The following is a 25,491-nucleotide window of genomic DNA, read 5'->3' as shown; positions in this document are numbered from 1 at the left end:
TTGTTGTTGTTCAGTCGCTAAGTCCTGTCCAACTGTTTGCGACCCCTTAGACTGCAGCATGCCAGGCCTCCATGTCCCTCACTATCTCCTGAAGTTTGCTCAAGTTCATGTCCACTGAAGCAGTGATGCTATCCAACCATCTCATCCTCTGCTGCCTTTTTCTTTTGCCTTCAATCTTTACCAGTATTCTAGTGTTCTTGCCGCAAAAACCCCATGAACAGTATAAAAAGGCAAAAAGATTTGGGACTACAGCAGTTGGGATGGGTGTCTTTTATTCAAAAGAACAAGAATGCATGAACTTAGTGACTTGGGGGAACAGGGTGTTAAATGACCACCTCCTCTGAGCCTAGCAGCCTGCAAGATCAAAAGGGTCTTTGTTTCCAAAGGTTTTTAGCAAAGTTTCCCACTGCCTTCTGTTTGAGTGAGAGGCTGGGAGGAGGAAGACTCAGTGGCCAATGAGCAGAGTGTGGATTTGAGACCTGCTTAAATTTTGCAACACACAGCATATTTCATCCCTCACATGACAGCATCAGCCTTCTGAAAGAGACACTTTAGACTTCTCTGAGCTCCAATCTTTTCTCCAGTGGTTTGGTGTTATCACTTCGTTTCTGAACGAAGTTCTGAATGCCAAGGGTAACTGGTATGGTCCAGGGATGGTTAAGAAGTCCTTTGCCAGGAAGTCAGCATGGATAGGCAGGAGCAGCACTGCGTGAGCTCTTCAGCACTCTCTCAGTGGACTTCTGACACCTCCTCTGAGACAGACTATGTGGCCACTGTCCAGAGCCATTCACTCCAGCAGAAGGATCAGAGCTCACCTCGGTGACTCCCATTTCAAAGAACTGTTTTGAGGTCCTCCTGGACACAACCCTACCTGCTGGAACTTTTGCCATCTGTCGATTAGCCCTGTGCCCACGCACATCTGGATCACCTTGGCAGTTACTGGGAGTATTAGTTGCTAAGTCGTGTCTGACTCGTTGTGATCCTATGGACTGTAGCCCACCAGGCTCCTCTGTGTTTGGGATTCTCCAGGCAAAATATTGGAGTGGTAGCCATGCCCTCCTCCAACAGATCTTCCGGATCCAAGGATTGAACCCAGGTCTCCTGCATGGCAGGCCGTTTCTATCACCAGGAACCCATGGTTATGTCTTGTTCCAATCACATCCATGGAGTCACTTAAAGCTGATGGATGTGAGGCAGAATATCTTTCTTGACCCCCCAACCCCACCTCACCCCACATTTAAATACAGCTCTTTGTAGAGACCTATTTCTGATGTACTTAAAAGATTCATAAATATCTGGAAAGCTCTTTGACATTCTCTCAGACAATATTCTGTGCCTTTGGAAGGCTCTATTATACTCACTGAAAGCCAAGCTATGTATTTTTCTTTTTTACCTAAACTTTTCGTAAAAGGTTATGCTGACGTAGATCTTACTAACAAAAAAATAAAAATCTTTCTGATGAAATCAGGATAAATAATTCCACACATCATCAAGTGGGGAAAAGGGCTTTGAATTGGTTTCCATGGAAATCTGAAGATGAAGTAAAGTAATAATTTCAAGGCAGAGCAGCTGAATTGAAGATAATGGTAAAAATAGTTTGATAAAGAAAATAGAATAAAGTAATCAAGAAGCCTCCAATCAATTATTCCTCTTTGTTTACCTTCCAGTGATTAATTCGTCTGCGTTTATTAACCCGATGAGATTAAGCAGACCTTCCTAGTGATTTATTTCGTAATTGTTTCCAAGGTTTGACATAAGCTGTGGAGTTATTGAAGGTGGAGATTTAAATTCAATTACTCATGAAGCAGGTGGTGCCTCTCCTGAAAGAATATCTGGATTCACGGCCTTCCTATGCTAACATTATGAGTGAGAATTATTAATTCATCTGATAGTATCTCCCAAAGACTTTTAGAAGTCATTTGACATCCACATACTTCACAATAAGTCAGCAGCTTCAGAACTGAACTCATAGTACAGAGAACCCAGAGACAAATAAAGGATTTTATGTTAAAGACTTTTTTTTTTTTTTTTTTTGGCCAGAGCCTCCCTGGGGCCCTGGGCTGTGGTTATCATGAATGGCATCCACCAGCTGAAGCTTTGGATGTCAGAAGAATAGCATTCCTTGAATTTGACCAACGGTCCCCACTCTCTTTACCTTTGAAGGTCAGCTCTGGATAAGATCATGCTTTATTTTGACAGACAAGAGAGACAGAGAGATACACATAGACATTGAGAGATCAAGAGAGGCACCTTGCAAGTCTTTAAATGAAATGAGTGAAATGAAATGATTAATTCATTTTTGTCTCTGTGGTCATGGTTGTATATCTTTTTCTGTTCTTTCTGTGGGTATAGTAAGGATAAACAGGGTTCAGCAAACACTACTCCAGGCGCCAACTCTCCATCATCTGCAAAGGCCCGGAACACATCTAAGAATGGGAAGTAAGTGAAAAGTGCCCCCATGCATCTGACATAGCTGTCACAAAGCCATGTGCTGTCCTCATTTTGTCGTTCATTCATATTCATTCAGAGATTTGCGGAATGCCTTCTGTGGACTTCGCTTTGGGTTAGTCACTGGGGAATTTAAATGAGTGAGGCAGGTGTCAGGAATATTGGGTGCATGAAGGACTAAAGAGGGGAGAGGAGAGAGAGGGGAGCGTCAGGAGATGACTTTGGAAAGAGAGCTTTTAGGACTGATTGTGACGAAGGCCAAGGACTTATAGCAATGCGAGATTTGAACTGTACGTCTCAAAAATTCAAGAAAGGAGAAGCAGTGGTGCTGATCAATCATTTTATGCTTTGTGAAATCCATGAACATCTGTCTGATCCATACACTAAGATTTGGGGTGGATTTAGAAGAATCGGGAAAGCCATTCCATAACTGGCCTGGTTTAAGTGTGTGTACATTGTAACAATGTGTAAGTGTACACTGATGTACATGATATGTGTATTCTTTTCCTGGGGACTAACCTGTACTGTGACCTACCTGAAACTGTCTTTCTGATATTGCCAAAAACTTGGATTGGCTGAATATTTGGGATGTTAGATTTGCTCTTTGGGTTGATTCCATGCAACAGTGTTGGCTGACCTCTCTGTTTGGCTTTAGCAGAGCATGGCAATCGGAGAGCGTGTGATCTCTTGCAGATAAGATATCTCCAAGTAGGTGCTCCCTTTTCAAATTGGATGCAGCCCTTTGGTGAATGACTCGGGTCCTCTTCTTGTAAGCTCTCTGTCTCAGCGCTGTTGGGCATTGTGACAGGCAGAAATACAGCCCCGAAGGAGCACACAGCCTGCATCCAGGAGAAGATGAAAGATGCCTTCATCATGCTAAAAGCTCTAATCTAGCAATAAGCTATGTCACTAAAAGAGCACAGCTTTGCTACGAAAGGTGAATTTGTAATGGTCACATATCTTATGTATTCAGCGTTGGGCCATAAATGCTGCAGTTTGAATATGATCTTATTTTCAATTCCCAAAGTGAAAGATCTATTGGCTGCCTTTTTCCCCCTCTTCTTCTCCTGAATACCATTTCAGGTTTGCATATAAAGTTGAATGTGCGCTATCCTGGAGAATATCAAAAGCAGTGGTGAAGACGTAAGACGGCCTCTCGGAGCAGTTAGAACTCGTTTCAGTTATTTATCGCTGAACACCACAATCAAAATGCTGTATAAATTATAAAGGAAGGGAATTGATGCACACACTCTCCAGCAGCTGACTGTTTCCAAATTAGTCCCAATTCATCGTCAGCATGCGCCCACAGTTAACAGAGATGCATTGGAGAATCACTTTGAACTCCACGCTTGCAGAAACGGCAGGCCCTGTCTGGGTATCTTGTACACACCTTTCCTGCTGACACCTGCAGGGCACGGTCTCCATTTATTAGAACCTGATGTATAATTAGGGATACTTGTGATTGCTGTTGTGCTTTGAAAGGAACCTTGTTTTGTGTCTTTTGGCTTTGTGGGAACCCAGACTCTTACCTTGTGGGTGAAGAGTCTCAGTGAGCCACAAAAGAGCAGTTGGTAGAATTGGAGTTCAGATGACATAGGGAGCGCACACCTAATACCATTCCCGAGTTGTTAACATAGGAGGCCAGCATAAATACATTCTTAAGTAGATCAACACGATCTTAGAGCCCGCTTGCTGGATCTGCACAGCTCCCAAGCTTCTGCCATGGTGAGGGCCTCCCTTCCCGCACCTTCTGAGCTAGGTGTCTTTTGTCTCTCGTGTATGTGACCCACAGATTGTGCTTGTTCTTGTCAATTCTTCATTCTTTGGCCGGGGCGGGGGTTTATTAATGAAGAATAAAAAGTTCTCCAATAGACGGTGTTCTCTTCGAGGATATGTTTCAGGTTCCCTTTCTCTTATCTCCCATCAGTTGGCAGGAAGTTTGTTTTTTTTAAACTCTTTCTCTGTACATTTTCTCCTTCTCAGAAAATTTTTGTCAACAGCAGCAGTACTGACCTTCCACGAATATGGTGAGACTATCTGGGGGGGGGGGTGTCATTTTCCCACACTGTCTAGAACAGAACAGTGTCTGTCAATGTCTAGGAACACATGTTATTATTGGGCAGAGAGAGTGGTTATTTCCTGGATTTGGGGGAGTGTGGTGGGGAAGGAGGGAGTTAGGTGGGTTTCTGCCCCACCCCCTGGGGTTTTCCCCATGGGGCCTTTTCACAACAGTCAGCATCTGGGGTGGGTGTGGTTCTGCTGGCTTTTCTCATGTTATTTGACGTAATTACAGGGAGACAAGGACCAGTTTTTAAGAGTTCCTCTGTGTTATTTTGAGGCCAGATACAGGCTGGGAGATAGAAGGTGTATTCTTCTCTGAAAAGTAATTAGCCTCCTCCCTTTGGAAGACAAGTTAAGCTGCCTCAAATATTCCTCACAACCCCAAATAATAACGACCAGTATGTGTTGAGTGGGTGATACGGGCCAACCTCTGTCCCCCAGCACTTGATACATTTTGTCTCATTAGTTCTCACCTACCAAAAGCTCATGAAGTAGGCACTATTATTATTTCCATTTGATATATGAGGAAATGGAGGCTTGGAGAGGATATTGTGTGCTTATATGGGGTCTTCCAATGAACAGTTTTGGCATAACCCTTCCTTAGCACCAATAATAGTAATAATCATCACTAAAATCTATCAAACTTTGACACTGTGCCCTTGTGCTAGACCCTGGGCCACAGAGACAAACATAAGATACAATAGGTGCCCTCAAGGAACTCACAGTCTTCACAGAGGACAGAGGATGGCAACGTGGTATTCACAGAGAGGCAGTCACAGAAGCTCCATTGGTGGACCCAACACAGTCACCCCAACCAATGCTGAGGTCCAGGTGGATAAGACATCATGTGGGGATATCAATGAAGGCTTCTGAGAAGTGACCCTTGAATCCTTTAATTGTCTCCATTTATCTCCCATGTGGCAGGGCAAGGGCAGAAGAGGAAAATGCAAATTAATCACTAAGATGGACAGAATCCTCTCAAGTTGATGAAAACAAGTGAGAGTTGTGGATGAGGTCAAAGCTAAAACTGAAAAACCAATTCTGCTTTTTTTCCCAACCTCAATTCATCTGTGGCCGACCAACATGCAGTATAGCAGGCTTAGTAGATTAAGAAACCTACGGCTTAAAAGTTGTGTCATTCTGCTTGCTCAGTTTTATTGCCTGCATCTGAAGCTGGGTAGCCAGCCCTCTGTTTCAGGGAGGAACCAGATGGAATGGGATATGTCTGAGCAGCAGAGCCAGACTACCCTGGCAGTGGCTTTCAGGGAGGTATATGCAGTTTATTCTATGCTAACAGTGAGCCAAAATGACAGAACAGGAAAATAAAAAGCAGTGCAGAGCCATACCACGGAGATCAGGAAGCATAGGTTTGGCAGAGGTTGATCAGAGACCAAACAGACCAGGCTGCCATATTTAATTTAGTTCCCTCTGCTAACGTGAGTCTGTTATTCTGTCCAATGCATCAGGCCACAGACAATCCCTTTGCTGATCCATTGGGTTATTCCCAACAAGCACTTAAACCATCAAGGCTGAGCATGCATGCTAACCACTGGAGCTGTTACAGATTTTCTGTTTGTATCAGAACATGTTCATATGTCACATGAAACCAACTCTTTTGTTGACCAGATAAGGACTCAAGAAGGGTCAGTCACTTTCCCGGAGCCACGCATCTAATTAGTCGCAGATGTCAGCCTAGAATCCTGGTATTCTAATACTTGTCCTGTGCTTTCCACTTCAGCGTATGCTGCAGTTCTCCCAGATAGCAAGACACTTTGGTTAATCACACCCTCAAGGCTTGGAGCCTGGTCTCAGGATGTCCAGCTGAGTGCTATGCCCTTCGTACACCACCATACCCATGTTTGTGGATTCTGTCAGTCTCCATAAAAATGGAGACCTTGGGGAGAAGTTGAAATCATTCCATTAAAAAAAAAATGTAACAGTAGTGATGACGAAAGGAAATAGCATGCACTTTTCAAATACTTCACTATTTCACCAAAGTACCATATTCTAGTTGTGTTTGGACAGTTACCCTTTCTCAATATTACTGTTGACCTATCTTGAGCCTTTAACACACCCCTTCATCCAGAAAGCAATAAAGAGAACTTGTAGATTACTATAGCTGTTTTTCCTCAAGTCAGTCAACCAAGGCTGAGGATGTGTATGTGTGTATGTGTGTAATATTCAGAGGCATCAATTTAAAAATTAGATTGTAGGCAGTTGCAGATGATGCTGAAAAGCAATCAGTCCTCTCAGCCTGAGATGTTTTTCACATAGACTCAAGGTATGGAAAGACAAGGACCAAGTTCAATTTGCAAATGCTAGTGGAGGACATGAATATTATAGGACCAGGGCAGAGCACCCAAGTCGGTGCTTGGTAAAAGATGCCATAAATGTTGAATTCCGTTCCATAAATGTCAGCTGAAATAAATTAAACTGGAGAGGGAAGGAAGGATGCTAAAATGGAGGAAAGGGAGGACAGAAGGGGAATCTGAGATGGTTAAGTCAAACCTTGCTCACTTAACACATCTATCCAGGGCCAATCCTGGTAGCAGATACCACAGGAAGAGTGACTCCAACCTGTTTTTGCCAAATTGTCTCATAATGAACGGGCCTCTTTATCTATTCAGCAGTCTCTAGATGAACACAGTCAGGAGCACATAGCTTCATAAATAAACACACCAGTCCTTTGGTTTTAGTTGGCAGGACCCAAATGGAAAACTTTCCTGCCTTAGAATGAAGAGGCAAAGTCTTGGATGTTCTGTGTGGATTCAGTGTGGTGCAGTTTTATGTTCAGATTGAGTTGTTTACAGGTGGATTACTAGCATCCAAGTCCTGTGTACTATGATCTCATGATTATGTCATTTCCTGTCATTGAGAGCCATGTATTTCTTCTAAAACAGTAGGCTGTGACTACCGCCAAACCCCTAGTTTTTGCCTGTCTGTATGAAAGTGTGTGTGTGTGTGTGTGTGTGTGTGTGTGTGTGTGTGTGTATAGTTTCACTTCAAAATTGTGGTATGCGGTATGAATACAGCAATCAAATGGCCAAGTATTCAACTTTTCAAATCATCGCTGTAGTTCGACGCGATGATGATGCCTTAGTTTAGCTATTAGGCTAAGTCTAATATCACAAAGGTTTGTAAAAAACCAAAGCCCCAAACTCACTCACTCTCTCTTTTTCTCTCCACCTACCCTCCCTCCCCCTCCCTCTCTGCTGTTGCTCCTTTGTGGAAAAAGACAAATGACAGAGACATAAGCTGATGTCAGAACGTATTTATAAGAACAACATGGAGTGTGCCCGAGAATCAGGACATTTGTAGCCTAATTGCCTTTTTCCTCCAATATTCCACATCCAGGATAGCGCAAGACCTTTGGTCACAACAAAAAGGTCAAATCTACCCAAGAAGGTACACTTATTAATAGGACAGGAAGCTAATATAAAACATTTGAAAAAGACTTTTAATAACAAGGGGTCAGTAGCACATAGGTTTGGCATACTTTGAGCTTTCACCAAGTGCCAACAAACTGTAGATGAGGCTGTTCAAAGAGCTCCTTAAATAAAACAATCATGCAGCCTTGTGTATATTTGAAAGGACATCAGCTATGGAGTCAGATGCACCTGAATGTGAATCCTGGCTCTATCACTGATTAACTTTGTACCTACCTCAGTGGGCTATTGTGAGGATAAAATTATCATAAGCTAAGTAAGGCTCTTCTAGTGCCTGGCATGTGGCAAACTGCTTAATAAATGTCAACTAGTGATTATGCTTGCTTCAGCTGCCAAAGTACTGCAGCTGGGGACAGTGTGACCTGGCCAGTATGATCCTGACCAAATCAGAGCTCTGGTTATCTGCTTTGCCAGCTCCAGAAATGGGGATGCAGAAGCCTCAGCACCACTGGCAATACATACATCATGCCCATAGACTGAGACAAGAAAGTCCTGGACCATCCAGGAAGAAACAGTCCAGTCATGGAAATAGTTCCTAGTAGGTACACCACCGTGTCTCTGTGATGGTTCGGGGGTAGAGTATACTACCTACCATCATGATGATAAAACCCCCCTGAGGATCTGACTGCCCATGCTGCTCCTGGTTCTCCAGCTTAGTCAATAAGAGTGTTCTGCTCATGAGCCTTAGAAGGGAGGAGTCATTTTTCTCCCTTCTCACCTGCCACACAAAATCATGGGCTCCACATGCTGCTCTCTAGAACAGGGGTCCTCAATAACTCTTCTTTTTCCTCTGAGGCATACATGGTTGAGAACTCTCATTGGCACTGCTCTGGTGGAGCTCAGGTTATGTCCACTTTCCAGGTGCTGGCTGAAATTCCATTCCTCTATCTCACTTGAGAAGTCCTAGGAATGCAAGGAAGGGTGATGTTCAACAGGACTCCTCCATTTTCCTCCAAGTAACAAACCTCTGTCTCTCCATCACAGTCCCTGTCTCTCTCTCTCTTTCTCTCTCTCTCTCTGGAATTCTTTCTCCCTCCCTCCATCCCTTCTCCCCCCCCCCCAATCTATCTATCATTTCTCCATCTTGCCCTTATACCTCAATATTTTTTACTTGTGGCTCAGTTCTTTCTGACCTCAAGGAATTACAGAGCCTAAATCAGTGGCATCTTCTAATGCCTCTAGGCCAAATCTGTTGTTTTTCACACAAATAACCAATCAAGCATGACCCAGTATGGTTTGCAGTAGAAGAGCTGCAAACTCTAAGAGAGTCTGGAAACACAGTGCTAGCCAAATAATTACTGTGAATCCAACACTGACTAAAAATCTGGAGTGTAGAAGCATTTAAATGTAGAGAAGAAATTTTTAATTTGTTGAAATCCAGTTTTCACTTTTTTCTTTTCTGGATTATGATTTTGGTAGTGTATTTAAGAAATATTTGCCAGACCCAAAAATGCAAAGTTGTTTTTCTTTTTTTAAAACTATGACCTGCCTTTGGGGGAGAAAGCAAGTGTATTTATTTATTATTAGTTTAATATCTATTTGTATTTATTTATTTGGCTGCACTGGGTCTTGGTTGCAGCATGTGGGATCTTTGATCTTCCTTGAGACATTATGGGATCTTTAGTTACTGCTTGCAAACTATTAGTTGTGGCACGTGGGATCTAGTTCCCTGACCAGGGTTCGAACCTGGGCCCCCTGCACTGGGAACATGAAGTCTTAGCCACTGGACCACCAGAGAAGTCCCACAGAAGTTTTCATCTATGTTTCCTTCTAGATGTTTTATGATTTTGGTTTTACATTTAGGGCAATTATGTAATTTTAGTTTTGGATATGGTGCAGGGTAAAGGTCAAAGTTTTGTTTTTACATATGGATATCTAGTTGTTCTGGTGCCATTGTTGAAGAAGAATATCTTTTCTCCATTGGCACTTTTGTTGAAATCAAAACTCAATTATATATAATATATGTATATAATATGTATTTATTTTTTCCAGATTCTTAATTGATCAATATTTTATCTCTATGTCAATTCCACACAGCCTTGATTACCCTAGCTTTATAAGTTTTGAAATCAGATGGTGTGAATCTTTATTCTTCCTTTTTGAAGTTGTTTTGGATATTCTAGGTCCTGTGCATTTCCATATGCATTTTAGAATCAGCCTGTAAATTTCCAGAAAAAGAAAAAAGACCTACTGAGATTTTGGCAGGGATTATGTTCGATCTGTGTATCAAATATGGGAAAAACTGAAATCTTAATGATGTTGAGTCTTAAAAGCTATAAACACAGCATATCTCTCTATTTATTGAATTTGTCTTTAATTTCATTCAGCAATGTTTTGTAGTTTTCAGTGTACACATTTTTCCTGTCTTTTGTCAGATGTATCCCTAAGTTTTTCATACTTTGGATGGCATGGCAAATAGCATTCTATTATTTTAACTTCCAATTGTTTTTCTCCAAGTTTCCTTTTTCTAAAAAAATTTTTTATATTGGACTATAATTGATTTACAATGTTGTGTTGGTTTCAGTGGTACAGCAAAGTGATTCAGTTGTACATGTACATGTGTCTATTTTTTTTCAGATTCTTGCCATATAGGTCATCACAGAATATTGAGCAGAATTTCCTGTGCTATACAGTAGGTCCTTGTTGATTATCTATTTTATATATAGTAGTATGTATCTGTCAATCCCACACTTCCAATTTATCCTTCCTTCCCATCTTTCCCCTTTGATAACCATGTTTATTTTCTAAGTCTGTGAGTCTGTTTCTGTTTTATAAATAAGTTCATTTGTTTCCTTTTTTTACATTCCACATATAAGCGGAATTGATATGATATTTGCCCTTCTTTGTCTGACTACTTCACTTGGTATGATATCTAGGATATAGAAGTACAGTTGGTATTTGTATACCAATCTTATATTTTACTAACTTGCTAAGCTCACATATTAATTCCAGGAGCTTTTCTGAAGATTCCATTAGATTTTCTACACAGAAAAATGTCATCTGTGAATAAAGATAGTTTTATTCTTCTTTTCCAATATGGATTTTTTTTTAATTTTTATGGATGTGTGTTTTTCCTTGCCTTATTGAACAGGTTTGAACCTCTAGTACAGTGTTGAATAGCTATGAGTTATCTAATGTGTAAATAATTCCTACCCATTTAGCTTTGTTCAAAAGACACATAAAAGCAATGGAGCAATAGTTGGGTAATGGAAGTGTCCTCTAAAGATGATATTTTGGGGACAAATGAATGATCACTGCTTTTATCAAAAGGCCAAAGCTAGATTCCCAAAGTCTTGCACAGAAGTTTCATTATCAACAAAAAGTAGACACTCTCATGGGAAGCAGGAGGAGAACAAAAAGCGAAATGAAAAGCAAAATGAAAGATGAACTCGAAATTTCATAGGCTCGTATACACTCTTTTCCATTATCCTCATTCTCTCATTCATGTTTTCTCCCTCTTTTTCTCTCCTTTTTCCCCTCACCCCACTCCTCATTCTTTCCCTCCATGAGCTCTTTAAAAGAAACAGTATAGTGCTATGGTTAAGATGACAAATCTTGGAGCCCAGTCACTACTTTAAAATCCTAGCACTTCCTTGGGAAGTTTCTAAATCTCTTTATGCATCAGTTTCTTCACTTGTGAAAGGGACATACTAACAGTGTCTGCTTCATGGATTTTCTTGAGGATTAAATTCTTCATTCATTCAAAACTTTTATTGATTGCTTGTGAGATATCAGGTACTATTGTAGGCTCTGAACAAAGAAAGAAACAAACCAAATTCCCTACCCTCATACCCATTCTAGTGGAGGGATACTGTTATTAAATAAGAAGACTATTTATTAAGTGTTTTAGAAGTTAGTTTTAAGGAGGGGGTTGAGAAAGGGCAGGGCAGAGGGATAAGGAGTGATACAGACAGAAAATTTGTCAATTTAAATAAGGTGGTTGGAGAAGACCTCACTGAAATGCGACATTTGAGAAAAAATTTATTTAAATAGAGTAATACCTTGAAAAGATTTGAACCATTCCTCATATATAGCAAATATATAATGATGCTTTTGGGGTTTCCCAGGTGGCTCAGTGGAAAAGAATCTGCCTTCCATTGCAGAAGGCGCAAGAGACCCAGGTTCAGTCTCTGGGTTGGGAAGATCTCCTGGAGAAGGAAATGGCAATCCACTCCAGTATGCTTGCCAGGAGAATCCCATGGACAGAGGAGCCTGGTGGGCTACAGTCCATGGGGCCTCAGAGTCGGGCATGACTGAATGACTAAACCACCACTACTATAATGATGCTTTTACTAACTACAATTTATTGAGTGCTTTCTGTATGTCGGTATTGCGCAAAGTGCTTTACATAATGTTATCTTGTCATGTTTAGTCATTACAACAGGTCTATAAAGAAAAGGTTATGATTAACTCTTTTTACTGAGAAGAAATCTGAGATGACATTGAGCTGTTCCAGGTCACGTAGGTAACAGATGATGGCGCCCAGACTCCAGCCATGTCTGGGCTATGCAGGTCTTAGTTGCAGCGTCAGGGTTTAGTTGCCCCACGGTGTGTGGGATCTTAGGTCCCCAGCCAGAGAGCGAACCTACGTGCACTGCATTGGAAGGCAGATTCTTAACCACTGGACCACCAGAGAAGTCCCAAGGACCAGGAATTTTTAAATAGGCAGTAACATTTATTATGTGCTCCCTATACACCAAGCCCTATTCTTTTTTTCTAGTCAAATGATTTTATTTTAAGGAAAACAATTTTGTACCCTAACACCAGCTTAAAGTTTTTATAAGAAAATTAAAGAAGAGGGAGCAGGTAGAGAGGGAGGTGGGAGGGGGGATCGGGATGGGGAATACATGTAAATCCATGGCTAATTCAAGTCAATGTATGACAAAAACCACTACAATGTTGTAAAGTAATTAGCCTCCAACTAATAAAAATAAATGAAAAAAAAAGAAAATTAAAGAAACTTTTACAAAATTCTGAACATAATTTTGAAGTTTGAAGTGAGGTGAAGTGGCTCAGTCGTGTCCAACTCTTTGCGACCCCATGGACCAGGCTCCTCGGTCCATGGAATTTTCCAGGCAAGAATACTGGAGTGGGTTGCCTTTAGAGAGAAAAAAAAATGACTACATTTATCATGATTGTAAATAATGATAAATGCTCTGTAAATTCATTGGGATGGTCATCAATGGGCTGGTAATTAGTCAGCAAGAGTAAGCACTGAGTAATCTCATCAGAGAAGCACCAGGCCCTATTCTAAGTGCTTTAAATGCATACATTTTCTCATTTAATCTGAAAACTACCCCTGACAGTGGTTCAAAGAGAGCTCATCACTTGATTTGGTGGCACGGATCATACCCAATCCGGAGGGTCCCCTTCAGGGTGGCTGTCCAGGCACCTCAGCAGAGACAAGCTCTGAGTATGGCTGGCTATGGACCTGAGCCAGGAGCACTGATTCTCCTTTTTTGAAGTCACAGAGCATAATGACAGAAGAGTGCTGGGGTTGCTTCCAAGAGGTCCTCAACAGTGTCTTGCTTTCTCATGATTGAGGAGGAGATGTGTTGTTCTCCATGGGCTTTCATGAGATGCTCTGTAGTCAGCCTCTGCCCGTTTACCTTAACTTGTCCCATTTGTGCCTATGGAACCTTGAAGCGTGATCAGGCTGTTCTATGCCTTCACAGTAGTCACAAGGACACCTACTTTCATTGTGATCTTGATCAGAAAATAGTTTGCTGCTTCTACCCACCCACATTTGTTTCCCAGGACTGCTCCTCCTTCTATGAAATGCAGATAAGCTGGCTTTGTCTTTATAAACATTCATTTTGGAGGCCGTGGGGTGTTTTTACCTGGATTCAATCTGGGTCTCTGTCACCCACTTGGTGGCGAGAAAGAAACAAAGGCATGATATTGTGGATGGCTGCTAGGTTTTTTTAGTTTCTTTTAAAGTGGGAGTCATGGTTCCCATTCATTACCTAATGTTTACAATGGACAAGGCGTATTGTGCTAAGCTATAGGAGGACCAAGAAAAAGGTTTATTCTCCCTCCCACATACTCCCTGCTCTGTAAATGTCTGTCATCTGGCGAGGAATCTGCCTGTCCATCCGGTCACCATTCTCCATTCCTAGTTTGGATTCTAACAGATGGAAAAATGGCTCAAAAGAAGACTAAAGAGGCTAACTGGGCTCAGGGAGCCATCACGGTGCGCTTACTGCATCCTTCCTATGTCTAGATCAGTGGTTTTCAATCTATGTTCTGAATAACCCTTGGGTGCAAAAGCAGCACCTCAGAGACTGCTGAGAATGAGGGTGACTCCATTTTAATCTGTTATCTATACTGAGGTCTGACTACATTTCATTTTTTTAAGAATGCTTAGAATGAGTTTGATAACCCTTGGTATAGCCCCAGTCTGAGGATATAGAGGAAGCACAGTATGGGATTCCAGCTTTTCTCCGCTGTACCACTTCCGCAAGCTCTTAAAACCAGGGAGTTCCGTGGTGGTCCAGTGGGTAAGACTGCACTCTCCCAATGCAGAGCCCTGGGTTCAATCCCTGGTCAGGGAATTGGATCCCACATGCCACAATAAGATCGAATATCCCATGTGCTGCAGCTAAGACCTGGTGCAGCCAAATAAATAAATATTTTAAAAAGCAAAAACAGCTTAAAAAAAAAAGAAGAGGAAGAAGTAAATAAAAGAGATGCCTCCCTTCTTATGGCCAGATTGCTCTGAAGAGATGAAAGGAAGCTGACTGACCGGTGATTGTTCCCTGAGATCTCATCCCTAAACCCAGGCTGAATCTGAAACACTTGGAGGAGGAAAAAATGCCACAGATTTTGAGTAATGCTCCTCAGTTGGCTTCTGCTCTGAAGACTAGATGAACACACACAATTTCCACTCCATTTCCTTAAACTGGCGTCTGTGCTAGGCTGTAATGAAACCTGGAGGGGAGGAAAAGACCATTAGCTTGCAGAAAGGATTATTTTAGTGGCTTAAACCATCCTCTCCCTGAAAATAGTCAGGTGGGTGTTTAGGCCAAAGTCTGTATTGTTATTATTTTTTTTCAACTTTTTGTTAATTTTTTACCACACCTTGCATCATATGGGATCTTAGTTTCCTGACCAGGGATCAAACCTGAACCCCTGCATTGGAAGTACTGAGTCTTAACCATTGGACCACCAGGGAAGTGCCCTGTATTGTTATTTTGAATACCATTAGAAGGCCCATGGGCTTTTCTAATATATTTCTTCATTGTAGGTATTCTATGTAATCCTATACACAATTTTATTATAATTTTTAAACTCTCTCTCTCCAGTGTTTTATGTTCACTGACTAATTCAGCTTTCTCACAAGTATCTAGTGTCATCATTACCTCAGCCCACCCCTTGGTTATACTGGTCTCCTTGTCTGCCACATTCCGATTTTTTTTCCACACCATTGCACCTATCTTGAGTGGCCTCCATCCTTCAGCAACACCTGTCTAAATCCTAGTTTGTTGGAAAGAGCCCACTCTTTCAACTAGATAGGAATAGGTTCATTCCCAGCTCTGCATCTTGGACAAGTTACTTAACATCTTTGGGCCTCAGTTTCCTCATCCATAAAATGGGAGTAATAGTTGGAGCTGTTTCTACTAGAATTCCTTTGAGGATTCAGTGAGATAATTTATGCAAATATTCTGGTCCACACGCGTGTGTGTGTACTAAGTCACTTCAGTCATGTCTGACTCTTTGTGACCCTATAGACTGTAGCCCACCGTCTCTTCTGTCCATGGGATTCTCCAGGCAAGAATACTGGAGTAGTTTGCTATTCCATCCTCCAGGGAATCTTCCTGACCCAGGGATCGAACCCACATCTCTTGTGTCTCCTGCATTGGCAGGCAGGTTCTTTACCACTAGCATCACCTGGGAAGCCCCTGGGCCACATGAGTGCTCACTAAATGGAGTTATTGTTACTACTTACATTGCAGAACACAGTTAATATGCCACTTCGTCATTCCTATCTCTCCCGATGCAGTCTGAGAGCATCCCTTTGACCTCTTGAACAATATCCGTTTAGCATTTAACCAGGAACTAGTGTCTTCATTAAATCAATCAGTAAATATTGTACATCTGGTGTGTGATGCCACAATACCAGGTGCAGGGGTGGATGGGAGTAGAAAGGTGGATGTAAGAGGAGGAGGGGAGGAGGTGGAGAAAACAGGGCTGAAACAGAAAGAGATTCAGTCGCTGCTCTTAAGCATCTTTTTTTCTTTTTCCTTTTTTTTTTTTTTTTGGGCTATACCACGAAGCATGTGGGACCTTAGTTCCCCAACCAGAGATATAACCCATGCCTCTTGCATTGCAAGCACAGTCTTAACCACTGGACCACCAGGAAGGTCCTGAGCATCTTATTTTCAAGCAGAGAAGATGCTCATAGGCACAGATACCTAGGATCCAAAGAACAGAGTGGTGTGCTCTGTAAAGAAGGTGCAACCAGAGATGCAACTGGAGGAGTGTGGATGCTGGGTGATAAAAGACAAAACTGTGGAAGTAACAGCTCTCATTCTTATTGTTAACTTTCCACCTCTTTGCTGCTCTCTCCAGCTAATGCAGGGCTATGAATCCTTAAGGAAGAATATGTGGAAATTTTTTTTCTTCTACAGTGTACCCGAACACATCATGCTCTTAGTATATGCACTGATATGAGACACTTCTGTAAATTGTCTGTAGGAAACAGAATAAAGTGTCTTCAACACACTCTGGGAAAGACTACTTATTCTCTTGTTTCATTTTATTGCAAGAGTATAAAGTGAATGCCTTGTAACTCAATATATGAAAACGGTTAAATGACTTAGCACTATGTTTTCAATGAACAGATGAATAAATAAATGACTCCTTCTCCTGGGTCCTTGAGATTATTTTAAACAAAGAGAATTATGTTGGGGAGTTGGGTATGGAATGAAGTGTAGGACTCGTGGCTTTCCCCTGAGATTACAAACAGGTGCAGGGAACCGTGCTAGGATGCTTTTACCCCACAGGCCCCTTCACTTTAACCCATCACTTGTCCCTGCCTTTCCGAACTAGCATCTGGGAAATAATGCCTGATCGTGCTTGTGGTGGATGTTGGTTTTAACCATCTTGCCATAGCAGGCTGCTGCCGGGCCTGTTGGAAGTCAGATCTCCCACCCCATCTCAGTACAATATCCCCCTCTCTTCATCCTCTGCTTTGTCCCCACCATAGTCCTTATTTCCATTAACTGACTCACTTATTCTATAGTACGTCATCCTTTGGAGGCAGATTCCAATGACTTGAAACTTGTCCTAATTGAGACTGGGCTGGGCCCAAGCATCAATGGGTGAAACACAAAAAACCCTGAAAATTGAAAGACTGGGGCTCTAGCCCCGGACCTGATCCTTATTCACTCTGCCACCTTAAAAAAGTCACCTAGCCTCTCTGAATCTCCATTTTCTCTATGATTAAATGTAGGGACTGGCTTTGCTGACTAAAGTAGAAACAAATAGCTAGACAAACCCTCATCACCACTATTCACACAAATAATGGTACTAGAAACCAGAGATCCTTTCTAGGTAATTTACTACTGCTGCATTTTAAGGGTGGTGGGCTGTGAAGATGGGTTTTAAAGCGGGGTGGGGGGTAAGGAGGAGTAATTCACGTCTCCCAGGCTAGTGTTCATAATGGTCTATTGAGAACACATTTAAAAGAAATGGCCTGCTTCTGTAATCTCCTACCCAGGACAACAGGCTGGTTCACTTAAAGTGGTTTTTGAATAGGGCTGTAAGCAAACCTCTTTCCATGGAACGTGGAACTGCTTTGCAGAAAGCAGAAAAGTGGAGTCTTCCCCTAATACATTTAAAAATGGTCACTTCACCATTGCCGAACTTCATTACCACTCCCAAGAGCTAAAGCTTTGAGATTAATGTTCCTGAAGAGAAGGCAGTGACTGTTAAAAGAAAAAAAAAAATCAGCAACACATGCTCTTTCCTATCCTGCATTCTTTGAGAATTAATGTCAATAATACTGTTGCGGCATTTTTTAAAAATAAAGCATGGAGTTTTCTAATTGTCAGTTTAAAAAAAAAAAAAAGGTCCAGGGCTGAATCCCCAGAGAAAAAACCTCAGTTTAAATCATTAACACCACAAATCTCTGATAATTGTGGAGTGTTTGCAAGTGCCTTAATCAGGATGGTATGTCTGAGTGGCCTGTTTTAATTTGATCACACTGATTAAGTTTCTGTAAGCTAATATATGTTGCATTTCCAATTCAATTAAATGAGAATCTCCTGCCATTACTAGATATTACCAAAATGCCCTGATGGGCGCAGACTAGGCTTGGTATCCTCAATTGCTACTGACTTCCTGATTATATAATCTTTGTATTAAATGAAATCAATGAAAGTGCAAATTAAATTCAGCAAACTTTGCAGAGTAAATATGTTTTCCCTATACTTTTGTTATATTCACCCTCGAGGTGGAGAGTGCATTAGTTGAAAACTCATTGATTACCTTTAGTGATAAATTTTACAGGGCTCTCTCCCTTCATATACCAGTTCCTAGAACAGTCTATCCTGTAGGAAGGCACAGTAAATGTGGGTGATGAATAGGCACTCTCCTTATTATATATGTATTATACTTGTGCCTCTTTGGGCTCTTGATAAGAGCTATCTTATGTAAATGCAATTGCTTTGTAAATGTAAATGCCAAGTGGGTCATCGATCCAGTTGGAGGAAACAGAACAGTAGGGGGAGGTGTAAGAGAAATTGTCTAAGGACAGAAATGAAGAAAATTGCTAAGTGGGTAAGGGATTGAATTTCTGAAGCTAGAGAACTCGGTGAAAGGGGCTAGGACAAATCTGTGGTTACCAAGGGAGAGGGGGAGGAGGATAACAGGAGTTTGGGATTACAAGATACACACCACTACATATGTTATAAAATAGATAAACCGCAAAGTCCTACTGTGTAACACAGAGAACTTGACAATATCTTGTAATGACATATAATGGACAAGAATCTAAAAAAGAATGAATATGTATGTGTGTGTGTGTGTGTGTGTGTGCGTGCGTGCGTCTGTGCTAAGTCACTTCAGTCATGTCTGATTCTTTGTGACCCCATGGACTGTAGCCTGCCAGGCTCCTCTGCCCATGGGATTCTCCAGGCAAGAATACTGGAGTGGGTCTCCATGCCCTCCTCTAGGGGATCTTCCAGACCCAGAGATCAAACCCGCATCTTTTATGTCTGCTGCAGTTGGCATATATATATATATATATATGTATATATATATATATATAGGTTTTCCAGGTGGCGCTAGTGGTAAAGAACTCGCATGCTAATGCAGCGAACACAGGAACTGTCTGGGTGAGGTGCCCCTGGAATTTTCTCAGAATAGGTTAGGTCCTTTTCCTGGATTCTGGCTTTCAATACCTGCTATTAGCCAAATGTGTGACTCACAGAGTAATACAGCCCTCTAAATCAATTCGTAAGGCATCTTGGAGATAAACAAAGGAGGAAAGCTTTCTATTTTTGCCCCATTTTTTTTTAATATCCCGCCTACTTCTAAGAAGGATTTGAAGTGACTTCCAAAAAGCTTTCTTACTCATACCCAGGAGTATTTAAGAACTATTTCTTAAAGTCATGTGTATCATATAAATAGAGAAGAATGGTTATATAAAGACTCGAATGTATCAGGGATCTCTGGGTTTATACAGAAGATAGACTCTTGGGGAATTGTTAAGTGAATGAGTTCTGTGGGGCACTTACAACCATTCTTCCCTTGGGTGTCCTTTTGGTCCCTTCCCCCAGCATCTGCCATCTCCAAACAGTGTCTTCCCTCCCAAGAAAAACTCTCTGTCTCGCATCCCATATCTACAAGGATATTTATTTCCTTTCTAATAAAGTATGTGCTAGTAAATATGAGCTAATGATTATAAGAGACTTAATATGTCAGTCACCCTAATGCTCAAAGAATTTCCTATAATGGTTAGAGAGAGAATTGGGGGTGGAATTAATGTTGTAAGAGTTGATCCCAAACCCTGAAGAGTATCCTAAAAAAAGCTAGCATGTGAACTGTGAGTTTGGGATTAGCAGGTGCAAACTAGTATATAGAGAATGGATAAACAACAAGGTCCTACTGTATAGCACAGGGGACTATATTCCATATCCTGTGATAAACCATAATGGAAAAGAATATGAAAAAATACATATATGTGTATAACTGAGTCCCTTTACTGGGCAGCAGAAATTATTACAATGTTGTAAATCAAATAGACTTGGATAAAATAAATTTAAAAAAATAGCATATGTAAAAATTCAAGGAAAAGAGTCAAGTACCGACTCTTAAGTGCACTCGTAGCTCAGAGAAGGGAAAGAGCAAGGTCATATGGATGGATCCCAGAGCAAGGGAAGAGCCTTGCACCCAAGGATGGCTAGTGAAGAAGGCGAGAGCTGGTGTGGACTGGCTTTGGATCACAGGAAGCAGGAGGAAGAGCACCTCCATTTGCCTTTCCCCTCAGTCTCCTCCCCTCTTAGCCCCCTGCACACCCCACCTCGCTCCACTTCCTTTGTATCCTACTTTCTCCCCCCTCTCTGCTCTTTTCTCTGTTCTCCCTCCATCCTTTCCTTTGCACACCAACCCCTTGATGGTGCTTTCTTCTTCTCCCTCTTCTCCTCTAACCTCTGAAAGTCGCTCAGTCATGTCTGACTCTTTGTGACCTTCAGGCCAGAATACCGGAGTAGGTAGCCGTTCCCTTCTCCAGCGGATCCTCCCAGCCCAGGGATCAAACCCAAGTCTCCCACATTGCAGGAGGATTCTTTACCAGCTGAGCCACCAGGGAAGCCCTACCTCCCCTCATTCTAGACTTCTGATGAGTCCTTTTTGTTCCTCTCTCTCTCAGCCTCCCTCAATTAGCTGCCAAATCAGTTTAAATAAGGCCCAGAGGGGAACAGTGGGATCCAGGAGCCCTGAACATGGGTGCTCCTCCAAAGCTTAAGCCTGGTGGGGGGCAAATGGACCCTCCACACCCTTTTGTTGTTCAGGCACTCAGTCATGTCCGACTCTTTTCGACCCCATGGACGGCAGCACGCCAGGCTTTCCCGTCCTTCACCATCTCCTGGAGTTTGCTCAAACTCACTTCCATTGCGTCAGTGTTTTCATCCACCCATCTCATCCTCTGTCGTCCCCTTCTCCTCCCGCCTTCAATCTTTCCCAGCATCAGGGTCTTTTCCAATGAGTCTGCTCTTCGCATCAGGTGGCCAAATCATTTTTCCTCAGATTTCCCCACTGGAGGGTCCAAATGCTCCGAGGTAATCATGTTTTTTGCTTGACTGTGTCTCTCCTCCTCCCATCCCCTTTGGCCCTTCTAACATCTGTGCAAGCTAAGTTGTTAGCCACAAGAAGCTTAATGTGGAGCAGGAGAATGCTTTGTCAGTGTAAAAAAAAAGGGGTAAGAGTAACCAAGAGCTTCAGGAGGACAAGAGAAGGCTTTTCCCCGAAAAACATTTAAGCAAGGCAATACAGCACAGAAGTGAGAAGCATGAGCCCTACAGTCCCCCTGTTGGAGGCTTGAATGCCAGCTCTGCCTCTTATAACTGTGTGACTTTGAAGGAGTTGCTCAGTGTTTCTGTGAGTCAGTGTCTTCATCCATAAACAGGACAAGAGTACTCTCACCTGCCTCAGAGATACCGAGAGTAATTAAATGGATTACTCCATGTTAATCACTCAGGCTCGTGCCTAGTAAAGGGTCCGCGAACACTTGCTGTTACTGAGTATGAGTGTGTGCAGGACTTCCCTGAGGTCTTTAAAGACTGCTTGGTCCACCACGCAGACTTGTATGTTTTGTGCAGAAGGCTTTTCTCAGTGCCTAAAGAAGTCGACCTTGGGATGGACAGCGGATCACTCAAAGCCCTTTCCCAGAACCACACCATTTGCACGTGTACTTCCCACAGGTCTCAGTGGGTGAGGACCAGGTAAAAGCTGCCCGTAACCTAGCCAAATGTGAACAGACAGCTCCATCAATAGGGCCATAAAGAGCATGCACATTCCTCAGCTAAATTGTATTCATCATTCCAAAATCAAAAGTTGAACAGGTGGATAACTCCAGAGCCTCGGGTTTCTGATGCCATTTAACACTGAAAATTACACCCAGAAAGAGACAAAGAAATGCTTGGGTGTAAAAATATAGAGAGCAAATTTTAAATGTAAGCAGATGTAGAACAGTCTGAATTCTCTTTTGTAAGCCTTCAACTTCTAGTTCTACCTAATATATACCTGGGCCTTTTGTGGCTGACTAACAATTCCTCAATGGGGGTGGAATATTTTAAACTCACTTGCCATGGTTTTCTTTCATGTCTTTACCGTGGTAGCATGAGAAAATGTGCCTCCAGCCTCCAACCAAGGCCAAGTCAGAAGACATGTTAGGCCGTTGCTTTCTCTGAGGACCCGGGTTTCAGTTTGGTCAATGGAGATACCCCTTTTGAATGGTGAACAGCTAACTGGCACAGCCATTACAGTCTCAGAGCCTTGGGAGGGGTTCTCAGAGCTAACAAATGTTTCCTTAAAAGATCCTGAAACGTGTGTGGGGTAACACATATTTTATCATAGTTATTCTGGCTCTGCGAGTGCAATGAAAATGTTAGCCTTGGCATATCAATCGTGTTTTACAGATGACTGTAATTTCCTGAATGTCAAAACTCCAAATTTTTCTACTAAGCAAACTTTTCAGTGGCAAAACAGATTGCTTCCATAATGTATCACTGTGGGCAGGAAAAATGAAATCTTTATGCATTGTATTATGAATCAATGAGGCATTGAGATTCTTGGAAGGGTGAGTGGACTCTGGAAAATGAAAAACTGCCGCTATTCCATCTCTACAAACCGCTGCTCAGGGAGTGGAGGCTTCGGCGGCATTCAGCGTGTGGGCTCCAGAAATAGTGGATTCAGGCTGAAACCAGTTCCTGTCTTCCCCTGCATTTTGATGGGGGTAAATGTTGCTGTAATTAGAGTGTGAGTCAGGACATTGAACAAACCCTCCTAACACGATTCCCTTTGTTTCTGGGATGATGTCTCTGTTGGGTGATTGATAAAGGGAGCCTGAGAGGACTGTACATTTCATTGTGAGAAAAACAGTATGAGTAGCAATCATTATGGAACATGTACTAGGTGACCTGCATTGTGCTAAGCATTTAACATGGGGTATCTCATTGAAGAATCACAACACCGTGAAATGGGTGCCTAGAGATGAGGAAACCAAGACCAACAGGTTAAGTAATTTGCACATGGTTGCATAGCTGGAGCTTGCTTCCAGAACTTTCTGACCCCAGAGACGGAGCTCTTAAGTACAAAGCTTTTATCAGTGAGTGTGTCTCTAGATTCGGGGTCAGCTACCTCCATAGGAAGAGAGGGAAAGAGACATAAAAAGGACCCAGTCCTGCCCTCTTTCCACAGTGCCCACAGCCTTGGAAGGACAAGGGGACTTGGGCATGAACACCAACATCAGAAAGTCAGATGCACAGAGTTCCTGGAGAGAAGTCAAGATTACCCTTTCTAGAGGCTTCCAAGGAAGGCATGGCTGCTTCAGCTGTGGATATCAGGAGGAAGGAAGGCTTGAGAAGACAGTCCTGTCTGAAGAGACAGGTAGAGAGAAGCAGGTGCTGTTGTGCCTGGGAGACTGGCAGAAGCAGAGGAGTGAGGCACAAGGAGGAAGAGTTTGGTTGGCTTCCCTCGTAGGAGTCTGCGTGCTGGGCTATCCCAGTGTGCAGGCATAGGATGGAAGATACATCTGGACCAGTAACTTAGTGATAAATCGTGGGCATTACTCAATGAAAAATCAGTCTGCTCATTTCCCTTGTGAAGCCTTGTGCTTTACCTTTATATCTTTGCTTTCACACTTAACTTTTAAACCAGAGATTCTTGATGGGTCCTTAGTCCTAGAAAAAGTCTAAGACAGCCATATTTGCCTTTGGAGTCTTCAGTTTTCCTTCTTAGTTTCCTGTTCCTTCCTTAAAACTTGATGCCCATCTCTTTCTATGCCCTGAACACCCCTTTTCCCCCTCCCTAACGTGAGCTGATTATTAAACTTATAGGAAGGATATCTTAGAAGTCATGGAGACCCTATGCCATCTAAATGACTGATAAGTCTTATTGACTTCATGACCATCTACCCTATATTGCCTGCTATTCACCCCCCCTCCCACCACACACACACACACAGAAGGCAGATCCTTAAATGAAAGGAATAAACCCAACATTGTGGCTTCCTGGCCAACTGTAGGAGAGAGATCTCTGCTTTCCAGCAACTCTGAAAATTCTGCCACCCCATGAGGCTGGCCCTGGTTGCACATCCTATTAGCGTGTTGCAAAAAGGTCTGTACTGCTTCCTGGAAAATTCCTTTCATTCTCAAATAAATGAGCACAGTGGCATGGGGTAGAAACATGAGTCTGGATGTCTAGACGTGGGTTTCAGACATAGGTAACTTGATCCCTTACTAGCTGTGTGACCTTTCACCTCTGTGCACTAATACCTGCCTCTGAGAAACAGACTGGCCTTATCTATTTCACAGGTGTATTGTAAGGATCTAATGAGAAAGAAAGAAAATGTGCTTTGCTAAAAATATTTTTTTTTTGCCATAGAGAACTTTTCAGAAGAAAAGGACAAAGAGTGTTATACCTTCAAAAATGTTTGGAATAATAGCTCTTTAATCCTTGAAAATGACCTGAGAAATAGAAGGTGAAGGTTGCTGTGCGTTTCTATCTAGTAACACCTTGACTCCTGAGTGTTCAGTGGGAAGGAGGTAGAGCAGGGAAACAAGAGGACTTCAAAAATAGCCCCAGGGAAATCAAATCTTGTTTTAACTTGTGTGTTCATGACTGATTCATGATTCTGGAAAGGGAAAGATATCTGATCAAAACCGTCACCAAATGGCCTCATTTTAAATTCCTGTGCTTTCTTTGAGCAGAAGAGATCAGGCATCCTGATTGGGACTATTGAAGCAGCCTTTCACTGGCATGTAGTAGCCAGTTACCTACAGGAAGTGATTTCCATACTCTACCAGCTGCTGCTGCCGGAAGTGAAGAGGGTACAGCATGACTACTCAGGGAATGCCCCCTCCAGAATGGAAATCCTTGTGGTGGTGCCAAGTATATGACACCTTGATGAATGGAGTTTCTCTTAGCACTTTCTTTCCAGATCTAAGGTTTCCAGCAGCCTAAGCCAGGAGAGTCCAGCAGGAAAAGGCGAGAGGAAGAGGGATGGGGATGATGAAGACTGGAGGGCAGCAGCTTCTAGCCATCATGAAGAACAAAGTAAATTCTAGCTAAGGGTGGGATTTTGGGCCTCAGTCCAGTAATGTTTGAGAGGAAGGGGCCTTCTTCATTCTTTCAGCTGGTATTGTGTGTGCAGCAGTCTCTCCTGGCTAGGAAATGCCAACACTGGGTCCTGAGGAGTGGCAGCAAGCCAGAGGCAGGTTAGTGTTTGGAATAAGAGACCTATGTGGCTTGAGGAATAATGCTCTTGGACTTTGTTTAGTGATGAATGATCTGAGAGAAGGAGGTGATGCAC

At 42.4% G+C, this 25,491-nt stretch overlaps 1 protein-coding gene across 3 annotated transcripts in view; it reads left to right on the top strand.

Moving 5' to 3' along the window:
• HS6ST2 (heparan sulfate 6-O-sulfotransferase 2) overlaps positions 1-25,491 on the top strand; it is a 332,949-nt gene that overhangs the window by 286,740 nt on the left and 20,718 nt on the right. The window contains exon 4 of one of the 3 annotated variants that reach the window (XM_043896296.1): positions 2,353-2,439. The exons of the other annotated variants lie outside the window; for them this stretch is intronic. Within the exon in view, the coding sequence (XP_043752231.1) occupies positions 2,353-2,439 (87 nt within the window). The remainder of the gene's footprint in view (positions 1-2,352; positions 2,440-25,491) is intronic. 3 annotated transcript variants of the gene reach the window in all.

This window comes from Cervus elaphus, chromosome X, assembly GCF_910594005.1.
Source record: "Cervus elaphus chromosome X, mCerEla1.1, whole genome shotgun sequence".
In the NCBI taxonomy this organism is placed as follows: domain Eukaryota; kingdom Metazoa; phylum Chordata; class Mammalia; order Artiodactyla; family Cervidae; genus Cervus; species Cervus elaphus.
This window is presented reverse-complemented; position numbering and strand designations above follow the sequence as displayed.